General features: G+C 24.6%; 1 protein-coding gene across 11 annotated transcripts in view; it reads left to right on the plus strand.

The window, feature by feature from the left end:
* The window catches only part of LOC142325345 (uncharacterized), a 90090-nt gene that overhangs the window by 56638 nt on the left and 19741 nt on the right, over positions 1-13711 (plus strand). For 7 of the 11 annotated variants that reach the window (XM_075366991.1, XM_075366986.1, XM_075366988.1 and 4 more), the window contains 2 exons: positions 1407-1519; positions 6824-6978. In XM_075366991.1, coding sequence (XP_075223106.1) covers positions 1407-1519; positions 6824-6978 — 268 coding nt within the window. Of the gene's footprint in view, positions 1-1406; positions 1520-6692; positions 6979-7017; positions 7146-13711 lie in introns of those variants that run through there. The other 4 variants (XM_075366992.1, XM_075366987.1, XM_075366983.1 and 1 more) reach the window with 2 other exon arrangements.

Below are 13711 nucleotides of genomic sequence, written 5' to 3' on the forward strand. Positions count from 1 at the left end.
GCAGCTGTGTACATATCATGGCGCTGGCGCAGGTGGGGCCACCTTACATCCTCGACCTCCGGGTGCATGTCCATGCGATCTGCATGACAGACAGCGAGGTTCCAGTGTGCAGCTCCTCCTCACGTGGGTCCCTCTATATCGCAGGCAAAACAATGACCGCTTCGGTCTGAAGACAAAAGACCAAGACAAAACTTGGCCCTGTGCCCTGCACTCCAACACCGAAAGCAAAGGTCATCTGAGGCACGTTGAGTCACCCGGCAGGCCATCCAGCCATTGCGAATGCGCCCTTCGGATAGTAGTTTCTCCGCAAGAAGAGGTGGCACAGCCAAAGTGACCACCTGACCCATCTTCTCCCTTATGTAAAATGTTTACATAATTTTCTTAAAACAGGTAAAAAAAATAATCCCTTTTGCCAAGATAGGCAGAAATTTAAACTTTCATTTACTTCAGTTCTAATAATTTGAACCTGTTTATACTGCATCGGAACTTGGTAGATTTCAAAAATTACTGAAATTGAGATGAATATATCAATTCTCTCTCTCTCTCTCTCTCTCTCTCTCTCTATATATATATATATATATATATATATATATATATATATATATATATAGATATAACTAATATATAAGTAAGTCGATTGGATGTGTATTGTAAATCCAATCGACTTTACTTAAAATTTTTTTTCGATTTGAATTAATTAACTTATTTGTCGCTTAGTCTATATTAAAGTCCCTCACAATTAGAACCATTAATACAATACAAAGTTATTTCCAATTTTTATAGAATTTACGATTAATTTTGCTGGCCTATAATTATCATTATTTTCATTTATTAAAAAAATTCAAGATATTTAGAATTTTTTTTCATCAATGGGTATTTGAAGTTAAGACATCTTAATTTTCAACAAATGTGAACAAAAAATCATCCTCTAAACTTATTACGTATTGTGAGGCTACGTTATATGATCAAAGTAAAAAAAATATATTAATCGAATAATTTATTTGTATGAGACTGGAAGATATGATAGAAATAATATTTCTCTGCTTAACACACAAACAAATTTTGTTTTATATATATAAATTACTTCTGAAATTATAAAAGACATATAAAATCACATAAGAGAATATTTTTTCATTAATAATATAGTATTGTAAATAAACTAAATACTAAAACTCAAATTGTAAATAAACTTAATTTATTTATCATTAGAGTCATAATAAGAATTGCTAAAGCAGATCGAGTTATAGAAACATATCAAATAATAATGTCATTAATATTAACAGAATTTATTTACTGTTCTTATCTGTCATTAAGTGAGGTAACCTATATTTAATGTACGCAATATAAAAATATATTTATTTATTGTGATCACAATGTCATCTGATGAAAATTAAATTCAATTACAGACTTTCAACGATGAAACCCGTTCGATTCGTGCTCAGACAGCAGCTTTATTGAAGAGAGTTCACACTCCGATTCCAAGAGCAGTTCGACCACTTCCAATCAGTGGAAATTTCGAGTAGGTGTCACAGTTTTGTTAATATTTAAATGAAAATATACCATAATTGGATACGGTAATGTATTAAAATAATTTTGTAAGAAATAAATAGATAACATATTTTATTTCAATTCAGTTTATGTCACCATAACTGAAATTCTACATAATTTTATTTAATTATGTATGAATATGTAATATATATATATATATATATATATACATAATTTGCATTTTTTTTAAATTCAATTATGACTTAAAAAGAGTTAAACAACTCTAACTTGATATATTATTAACAGGAGTTTTATTTAATATATATATATATATATATATATATATATATATATATATATATATATAAAATATTTAATTAATATTGTAATATGTTCAAAACTAAGTATAATTAATTTAATTTTACCAATTTCATATTATTCACACCGTCGTGAGATATTGTAAATATAAATACAATTGAAAATATGAAACAGCTAAAATAAAGTTTATTTCTTAATAAAAGTTATATTGTGTTTTATAATATTCTGAAAATACAAATTTATTAATGTTAATAAAAACAAAAAAAATTTATATTTTTAGTTTTCATAAAGGACAATTAATTTAAAAACTAATTATTTGATTTAAAAATATTAATTAATTTTTTAAGTACAGCAAAAATGAAATAAAATAGAATCAGATCTAATAATTTGTCAAATCTTATGTTAGAAACGTACGAACTGAAATAATTATGAGATTTGCAATTGGCAATAATTAATTTTAGAATATTTCCTGAAATATTATACATAATCCGTCAAAGGAACGTATTTATACGGAGCAGGGAACAGAAGTAGTCCTGTTTACGTTTTGTTAAAAAAATGATAAAGTCGTTTAATTTTAAAACTCAAATTTAACTTAATACTTACTATTAGACTGTATTAATTTAATAATTGTGGTATATTCTAACCGGACTGTTTGTAGTATTTAATTTTATTATATACCGCAAATAACCAAAATTTAATTTTTTTTCGCAGAAAATAAAATATTTGTCATGTAAAATGGATTTATATATACGTGGTATTTTTAAGGGATTGTTGATTAATGAATTGTAACTTGCTATCGATTTAAAAATAAAATTTTACGATGTAGTGTAATTATACTTTAAAACAATAGATTAATAAAGTATTTAATTTAAAATAATAATAATAAATCAGATTAAATGTACTACTCGTAGAATTAAAATAAAGTCTAAAAATAACAATATATATTGTGTAATAAAAATCTCCACTCCTAAAAATATTAAATAAAAGTATTATTTTTTACGGAATTAGGATCAAATATTCTTATTATAAATGTGTAAACAAGAAAACATAAATTTATAAATATAAAAGACAGAATTTATAAAAATATTTTCGCAAAATGTATTATAAAGGATAATAAAACCGTTAATTAATACCTAAAAAGTCTATAAATAATAATATAACATTAAAAATTGCATAATCGTAAAATGTAAATTCGTTTATATATCTATTTTCAATAAATTATTATTTTTTAAATATTTTCATATTTTAAATTGTTGGTCAATTTATTGGATAACACGATCAGTGATTTTTCAAGATTACTGAGGAACAATATTCTTGGTTTGCATTATCGTTTCAATTAGGTGACTTTATGGTCTGGCTGTACGGAGTGCTCTTCTATTTCGTTTCTTTCATTTCGTTGTTATCGTTGAGTCAGCAGCCGCTGGGTCTGCGAGTACTTAATGTTAGCTCAAATATAGATATTATTTACTTACTGTTCAATTATCTTGATGAACAGATTGTAAAGTTGCTGTTTCGTTATAATAAAAAATAAATCAATTAAGAATTGATTTTTTTTTTAATTTGAAGATAATATAATACTATGCACGTAAAATGTAATATTAATATTTTATTCATAAAAACGAAAAAAACCTGATTAAAATTAGTAATAAATATTGAATCTCATTAATTTATCTTGATTACAATTAAACAGGTCGTAACAGATTTGTTCCTCGCTACTATTTTTTTTTCTTCATTACGTGTAAACTATTGTAAAGATTTTCCTCCTTTATTTAGGTCTCCTATATGAATAACTTCCAATGTTGGGAATTTATGCTTGTTCAAAATTCGTACAAAACTTATTCCGTTATTTTATCATTGATCTATTTAGAAAGAATTTATTTAATTATTTATTTGGTAAATGAACATAATACAATATTATTTATTTTATTAAATTATTTAATTAAAATAAATAAATTATGTATCTTATAATACATACTAATGAAATTAGTTGCATACTTACGAAATTAATTATATATCTTATAATACGTACATATAAATGATATTTGAATTTGGCCTTTTCACAATTTTATAAAGCTTTCTTTATAGATTTCCTCGATTAACAAAATCGTGATATAATTTTAGCGTAATTTTCTTAATCTTTAAAAATTTTACCTGTATTCCAGTTTTTATAAATTGTTCCTGAATGTTGTTACGATTAAATAAGATCAAAAACCCGAATTCAGCATTTAAATCTTCAGGAAGGCGAAATAAATTTAATTATAAAAAAACTATTATCTTTCATAATTCTATACTCCAAATTATTTTATAGAAATGGTTTTGATTTTAAAAAAATGATAAACTTCATTTACGATATTCTTTTTTGTTAAAGAATAATGTATTATTTTTAATTAGTTATTAAATCCCCTTACTTAGATTTACATCTCTTTACAACACATAAATGTAAATTAAAATTACACATTTAAATGTGTTATTTTAATTAATTGAAAGAATAATTGAAACTTTAGAGTAATTAATTAACTAAAATATTCATGTATTCAATAAAGTTTAAATAAGTTATACTTTACTCAATCGCATTGTAGGGTATAAAACGTTGTACTGAATTTTCCATATGTAATAACATATTAAAACATTTATATTCACTTTAATTTCCTTCGTAATTTAGGGATAATTTCTAAGTTGAAATATTCGTGTTGCAAAGATACCTGTAAAACTAATTGCAAACGGCTTTCATAATTATTACGTAAAACGAGCAATAATTATAATACAAAACAAGAAATTTAAAATGATGTACCCTAATAATTAATTTCTGATATTTCAGTGTGTAACTTAATATATCTTTGAAGACATTGTTTTATAAAGTTTTGGCCAAAATCAGATAACATTAATAAATTTGTGACGAATTATTTATTAAGATTAATTTGTACGTATTTATTTGATATGTTAAAATAAAATTTATTAGTGTTAATTAACACTAATAAAAAAACTCCCAAGTGTTAATTAAATAAAAACGTTAAGTATTCAAGTCTACATGCAAATAAACGGGTGCATAATGAGTAAAATATCAAGAGTAATTGATGCGAAATAATTTTCGGTTTTATAACATCTAAAAAATTATGATTTTTTAATGTATAATAATTGAATAATTTCTATTAACATTATTTTCATCGCACATCCCTGCATCTTGTAAATAATCATATGCTTTTATTAACATATTACAGCATATTACGTATTTTCCTTTTTTTATTATAATTTTAATATTATCGTGAATAAAATTGTATAATTATTAAACAAAAAATTTAATTAAATGCAAATACGCTTATCAAATTATAACAGTTTTAAAGAAAGTTAAAAAAAACTCCTATGAAACAAAATTAAAAATTTAATAAATTTACTTTGACCTAATATTTATAAAATTAAAAAACTTCCGATTCTTTTCTGATTAAAAACTGTCCAATAAAAAAATTACTCAAAATAAAATATTCAAGTACTGAGAAAATAAAGGCCAAAACGAAATCCAGTTTCAATGAATGTTATTCAAATAATATTTAATATTTTCATTGTTATAAGTCATCAAAATTATCTAAATATTAAATTAGACGAATAATAATTAATTTTTCAATTAACTTTTCATGGAAGTATATAACAGGTTCAAAACACACAATTCTATTTTAAAATATTTATCACTGAATTATAAGTTACCTTTTTATTTTTTTTAAATGTACATGTAAAATGTAAATTATTTTTCTTTACAACGCTTATCGAACGGTTTCGTCCTAATATCGCTACGAATTTAAAATTAACCGTAGTTAATATAATAATATCTTTCTGGTTTTTCGTGGAATATCATGTTTACGCGCACATTTTTCCAGATTGGACTATTCTGCGCGTGACTCCTTCTCCGATTTCCTCTTTACAACCGGGATATTTAATTAAAAAATTGAACAACTTATTCTGAGCCATCGATTTTCCCCTAGAATTGTTAAAATCTAAACTACCATGTTTTGTTTTCACTACAAACTAAATAGTTATCTAAGAATAGGCTCGAACGTTTTGAAGCGAAATGGTTTTACCAAAACTCTTGCTGAAAGTTAGTATGGATTTATTTCTAAATACGAAATGTAGAAATATATAAATGTTAGAAATTACGATAATTCTAAAACAAAACACTGATTTAGGTCAAATACTAAAGAACTAGATCAGTAATTATGTCGAAAATGATCCTCACATTATGTTATTATAGCAGAAAAGTTAGATTATCTAAACACTTGGCATAATACGACTCATCAGTCCTACTTAGCTTTATGTTACATAAATTTTTTATGGAAGCCTGAGATTCAAGGAAGCCACCTGACCGTTAAATTAAACCTCCTGACGATAAAATCTACAAAAAATAAAAGCAACATTGTGAAAATAAAAATATATCGTTTCCGTGGTGGAACAGTAGCGTCTGTACCTTTGTTTCACATGTCCCCGGATCGAATCTCTTGTCAGTCATGGAATTTTTCATACTCTAAAATTTCCATTTTATATTCCCATGACAAGCTTCGAGCCTATGTCGAGAACTTATTATTTTAAAAAAAGTTATAAAACTTAAATTAATTACATTATCTGCTTATCCTTACCTTTTAAAGATAAATGTTTTAAATGGAAATGTGTGAAATAATGGTTTCCGGATTATAACAACGTCGTATCCAACGTCATTAGAACATATTTTGAAACAAATTATGATAATATTAGGAAGAAGATGAAATCGCATAGTTTTTTGCATTCTCTATTATTTGGTTGTAGAATACAAATTTATTTTGTAGATAAATCAGTAAAATTTCATAGGTTATTATTTATTTGAATTACATTTTACTTTTAATTAATCAAATGTAATTTTACAGAATTTAGGTAAAAATCTCATAAAAGAACGTCTGGTTCATTACATAATCAGGTCATATTATCAAATCACTCTGGTTAAATAATATGGATGATAGTTTTTGTCCCTAAGATAATGATTATCTCTAATGAACAGTCTTGAAGATTATGAGGATTATGAGGTGAAGATACCGGGTGGTGTAACCTCAGACAGATATATGTATCGAATGGTCGACCCGACGCGGAACGTTCGAGATAATGTCATCCTGAAGTCGCACTACCCGAACAAGAGTCTTATCCAAAGAAACCACGGTAGGTTAATAGGTGGTGACGCATGTTGCATGTTTCCAGCCACATCCAGACAGCCATTCCTGACCGAATCACCTCAGATGACTACATCAGCCTAATGATCGATCCAAAGAGGTACCCGCTGTTGGACGGTAATGAAGAAGAAGAGAAAAAACCAAGAACTTCGATCGGTAGGTGTAAAAACGAAACCCTTGTAGGTTCATACAATACAATCACAAAACATTTTGTCAATTCTCCTCAACCATTTTTATATATTTTATTCTGATAACTAAATTTAAATTAACAAACCCTAAAAAATTTTAGTTTTAAAAACAAAAACTTCATGTTTTAATTTTTCTACCTTTTTTTTTTAAAGCTTAAATTGTAAATATAAATTTTTTTCATTAACGTATAAAGAATGAACTTTTCAATTAAGCTGTTCCAGAAAATCACCCTTAGTTATAAAGGGATCCTTGGAACTAATCCAAGAAGTGTTTCTTCTTTATGTACATATTTTACTTTAACAGTCATTCAGTATGCTTTAATACTAACATTTATTTTTGCAAATTGAATAAACGTAGATTTTTCACATCGGCCACATTTCATAGGTAAATAAGGCGTACAGTTTGGTTAACTAATACGTAATTTATAGCGGCTGATAATACATTTCACAAAATTATTCTACTAAAAATTTTTAAATATATAAAATCATGTAATAGTTTATTATTTTCGTTTTATAAATTAAAAATATTCAAAATATTTGAACAAAAAAAAAAAATTTTATGTGGCCAGAACAGAAATTATAAGCCACAACCGTTTTCTAGTAAATGTATCAAACTAGTGTAAGAATAATAAACCTAACATCTTAAAAGTTTTTGAATAGATGTATGTAATTTTATATAAAAGTAAAAATAAAAAAATTAGACAAAAAATGAGGATGAGATTTAAATGAACTTGTGATACGAATTATATAAATCTCCTACTCCAGTGTAATTTGTAGATACTGTTCTGTTTTTTACAGTTATTTTACATAATAATCTCTAATTAAAAGAAATTTTCTATTAAATAAAGAAATTTTTCAGTTATAGCAAAATTACTTTTTTTTTATAAATTAGTGGAATTATGTAAGTAATCACTGCTTCTTTTATTAAAAAAAAAAAAAACAAAAACTACCGTATATATAAATCGGTTTGGTAGCTCCAACTAATTAAAAGATAATTTTGAATGAACGTTAAATTGACAACCATATTTTTTATATCGGGTGAAATATAAATCAAAACTACCTTTACATTTTTAATAAATGTTGCAGTACGATAAATATGTAAACCCTACTGCTATTATTATTATATTCCGGTATATTAAAATAAAATGATTTTTCCTTCATTCATTTTCTCTTGAATATTACATTTTATGTTATTACTGTTTTTGATATTATTTTATACGTTTCCGGTTTTTTTAACATAAAAATACTGACAATAATGATAAAACATATTTCATGATATGAGCAGTTTATTCACTATTTCCTCTAAATGATTAATATCTGTTATATTTTTATAATTAATTGTAACACCTTTTTTCAATTTTTCTATTTCGTCTTTATCTTCTGTTTATATTGAAATATTTTCTCTTATTTCCTCAATTGTGCTTTTAACGTTCTATTTCCTCCATTTTTCAATCGTTTCAAACATTTTCCATCTTATATTTAATACATTTTAATATTTCAAGTAAAATTAACTTTTGACCTTTTATAATAAATTTGTATTTTTCTGATTCATATTATAATGTAATGTTAAGATATTCTAATATTTTATCAAAACATTAGCAAATTGAGTTTAAAAGTCAGAAATAGATGAAAATGACAGATAAACTTATGTAATAATTAATTAGTTTTTTGCTTTTATTTAATTTTTTTTCTAGAAATTACACCTATCACTAAAAGGAATATACGTTTATTGATCAACTACCATTTAATGATATGATGTTTGGAGTTTTCCTTTTCATGAATTTCGATATTATTAGTAAAATTTATTGGATACGTGTGAAGACAATAATATGTGGTGTGGCATCAGTCTAAATTAGAATTAAACAGAAAAGTTTGTTTTATTTTAAGTTAAAAATAACCTATTATTTTTTACATGAAAACATATTTTCTTTATTTTATCAGTAATAAAAAGTTATAATAGTCCAAATTTTATTGGTTTTTTTCTTTTTAAGATTCATTACACGCTTCAATAAATGCATTTTGACGTTAAATTGCCTCACAGTAGGTTGCAAGCCCAATTCACCGGGTTGATCTAGTGGTGAACACGTCTTCCCAAATCAGCTGATTTGGAAGTTGAGAGTTCCAGCGTTCAAGTCCTAGTAAAAGTCATTTATTTTTACACGGATTTGAATACTAGATCGTGGATACCGGTGTTCTTTGGCGGTTGGGTTTCAATTAACCACACATCTCATGAATGGTTGAACTGAGACTGTAAAAGACTACACTTCATTTACACTGGTACATATCATCCTCATTCATCCTCTGAAGTATTATCTGAAAGGTACTTACCGGAGGCTAAACAAGAAAGAGAAAGGCTGCAAGCCCAATTTCAATTTGCCAATGGTCTTCAACTGTGTTCACCTGGACAGCCCCTTATTCGAATTCCAGTGATTAAAGAAAATAGACAAACAATGAAATCCGATTACTACAGCTGACCAGCTGATCGGTAATTGTTCAATGAAAATAAATACGTAATTATACATCATATTACAAAGATTAAACCAGAATATTATATTTTTGTTTCATTTTAAGGTTATATTGCCATACAACTGAGAGTTAAATAACAACATTTCGTCAACTATTTTAGCTTTATATTTAAATAATCCCTTCTTGTTACATGACACTGAAAATCAATTAAAATTAAATTTTTAGGAATTAGTGAATGTACTGACTGGCGACGATGCTAAATAATCATCCAATAGTCGTCAAGCTAAAGATAATATTTAATATAAATATTTTATGTATTTAATTGATAATTATAATAAATTTTAGGATTAAAATAACAATAATAATATATTGAATCCTTAATAAAAATAAAAATCTGTCCTCTAATTGGATCGATAAACAAAAAACCTAAATGGACCGCTATACAATAATTAATAGACCATCAGTAACTGAAGTATCAAAATAGAGTTTTTATGCGTACTTTTATTATATCTTATTGTACAATTATGTATGTATTGAGAAAAGATAGAATATTTATTTTAAAATAAATTGTATTGTTATTTTAGTTGTTTTATACAACCGGGTATAAAACAACATAATCTGAGAACACGGATATCATACTTATATTTTGTTGAGTTTTTGTTCTATCTCCAAGAATAAATTATAAACTAAAAGAGAGAACGTTTTGGTCTTTACGTAGTATAATCTTATCAAAGATTTATTATTGAAGTTGTTGAACTTCAACAAAGTTATCATCAACTGTAATTCAAAGCTAAGGTAGCCCAAAAGAGAATTACTAAACTAAGAATTGTTCGTTAGTTAAATACTCAAATCCTTTTATACTATTTATTCATATATTATTCAAGGTTTCTAGAAGTAGAACCATTTTACTTCTCATCTTAACTTTGTTTAGCGCATTCTTTTTTTTATAGAATTTTTAATAATTACAATAAGATACAAATTTCACTAAACAAATAGTACTGTTAAACAGTTCAAATATTTAGTCGAATTTTAAACTTTAAATAATTTCTCATACGGTTTATCTTTTAATAATTTTTTTAAAAACATATAATGGGAAAGGAGAATTGATAAACTGTGTACTAAGAGTATAAATAATACATTTCATTTAATAGCATAGCTACTTTTCATTGTTTTATGGTACTGTAATACATTAAATGTTGATATATTTAATAAAATAATTAAACATTGAAAATTAAATAGAAATGTTATAAATTAAATATTAAAATTAAATATTAATTTTAATATACACGCAATATAATGCTTATGAAAATTATTATTATATATATATAATTTTTTAATATAACAAATTGATTTTGATTACATATTAAAATTCGGATGAAAATATTATGTGAAATAAACAAAAAATAAAATACACGTAACACAAAAATAAAATTCTGCCTAATATTGTTACGTCTAGGAAGATTGGAAATTATTAGGAAGCTGGTTTTAGACATTTATTTCACAAAAAGTAAGTACGGAATGAGAGTTTTTCCATTTTACTTTTCTATTATTATAAAATTTTTAAATTTGAATGGGACAAAAAATGTATTCTTGTACTTATTATTTTATAAAGAGCATGTTAAAATTGATTCAACGTTATTTATAACTTAGACTGAAAAATATTCTATAAGAATATTTTAATTATATTTACTGCTCCTGTTTGGTTGTAATAAATGAATTCATGTGTCGTCTGTTTGTTACTGATGTTTTGTTTTTTGTTCTTTTTTTTTAAAATTATCCTTCATTTCCTTTGTACATGACAATTTTTCGTAAGATATTGTTTTTTTTAAATATTTTTATGTATTTCTCTTGTGCACGTTTTTAAACTGTAGTTCATTTGTGTTTTGTGTCGTCTCTTTTTATGTGTATTAAAATTTTGGTACACTTATTTTTACTAGATTGCTATTTATTTTATTATTTTTTATATCCTACCATTATGAAAAAAATAATTTTTCACTTAAGTTATTATAGCTACATGTTTTTAAAATATCATAAAATAAAATTTCTGATAAACAGAATAAAATATTTTTACATATTTAAATTTTATAATATTCATGGTAAAGCAAGATTCTAAAAGCGGTTTTTTTTCTCATAAGGTTTTAGAAATATTGAAAAAAATTGAATTTTTTTGTAAAAAACAATAAACAAATAAATAATTTCATTTATTTTGTAGTAATAGTTGGTCTGTACGTACCAACTACATTGTAATATAGACATTTTCCTTAGGTAGTTGTTTCCAGGAAAATATTAATTTAATTTACTGATGTTAAACAACTTATAGGAGATTGGACAATCGGTGCAAATGAAACTCTGATCAATTGATAATTTTACCGACCTCATGTTTTATTTCTCACTTAATGACGCTAGAACAAACCGAGGATAAATTAAAAAATTTATGGCTAATTTTATTAAAATAATTATTTTTTTTTATTACAAGAGTCTTTATTTAAATTCACTGATTGTAAAATTACAAAAATATACATGTAATTTATATATTTATTTAATTAAAAATACTTTGAATCATCTCAAACTGCTCTGGTGTATATATATCCTTAGAGACCCGAACGTAATATACAAAACAGGATCAAGTACATTAAAAAAAGAGATTAATAAGTTATTTAAAAGAAAAACTATGATCGGCAGAAATTCGAAATAAGAAATATTGAGTAAATCAAAAATAAGTAAAATGTATAAAAACTAAAAAGACAGTTGTAAACGAAAAAAAAGGTGACTGAATTTTTTAATTTACGTCATAAGAAAAATACGGATATTATTTTGATAAGATATTTCAATAAGAATTGATGGTTCATGATTGAAACTTTTCAAAAAAGAAATAACTTATCATACAGCATAAAGAATTTATAAATTTAAAATATAATACACAAATGAGTAGTAAACAAATGTTGCACTATACAAATGTGTACATTTTATTTATGAATAGAAATGTCTTAATTATATTTTGAAATTACTCTAAAACGAATTCTCTTTTCAAAAAATCACAATTAAGTATAATGACAAGTATATTATGAAAAACATAACAAAAAGTATCAAAATTTAGTACGATTAGTAAAATTTAAAAAAGTTGCTTACAGTAATGTAAAAAATTACTATTGATCCGTTTGTACTTCAATGTTACTGGGTCGAATTACATTACAAATATGTGGTATTAACGTATAATATGTTACCAAACATAGGAAATTTAAATGTAAATTACAGTTCTACTGGTCGATTGCAACATACAGCGTTATTCAATTATTCTGTACGAGTTTTTAGGATTTAATGCTGTTTAAAATTTAAATTGTGTAGTTTAATGAAAAAAATTGCTTAAGGGAAATTAAAATTCAATTTCCCTCGAGTTGTAAGATTTAAATGTTTTATTGTAAACTATAATCATGTACGTAATATGAAAGATATTTGCAGCCAAGTACATGCACCTAGAATTAAATCTGTGATCTGTAAACCAGCAAACCAAAGTACGACTGTAATAATAATAATAATAAAATCATTATTTTATTATTAAAAATTGATTACCACTAAAAATCTATTCAACTTATTTAATTTTTCCAAAAGATTTAATTTTTTTCGAAAATAAATCAAAATCGCACGTAATATTCTTTAAAGAATTATTTTTAATTTTATTTTAAGTTAAAAATAGAGTAAACCGTGTTTTTAATTTCATATAAACTTGAAATAGTACTTATGGATATACAATCCGTAGTACACGTGGAGTCCGTATTAAGATGAAATCTTAATTTTTTAAATCTACTTTCTTAAAAAAATTACGAGAAAAATTTATTTACAAAAAATTTCAATGCAATATTACAATAAAGAAAAAAATTATTGTATATTAATTAGATATAATAATAGTAAAAAATAAGTTAATTTGATAAAATTAATGTGACTAATATAGTTTAATAAATCGACCAGAAATAAAATAGCAGTTTAAATAATTATTTTATATTATTGACATCAATTTGTGTTGTTTTCACTAAGCGTAATATTATTCAATATACAATTCTTATGATGAAC

The sequence above is a fragment of the Lycorma delicatula genome, chromosome 5 (assembly GCF_047948215.1).
Source record: "Lycorma delicatula isolate Av1 chromosome 5, ASM4794821v1, whole genome shotgun sequence".
NCBI classification, from domain to species: domain Eukaryota; kingdom Metazoa; phylum Arthropoda; class Insecta; order Hemiptera; family Fulgoridae; genus Lycorma; species Lycorma delicatula.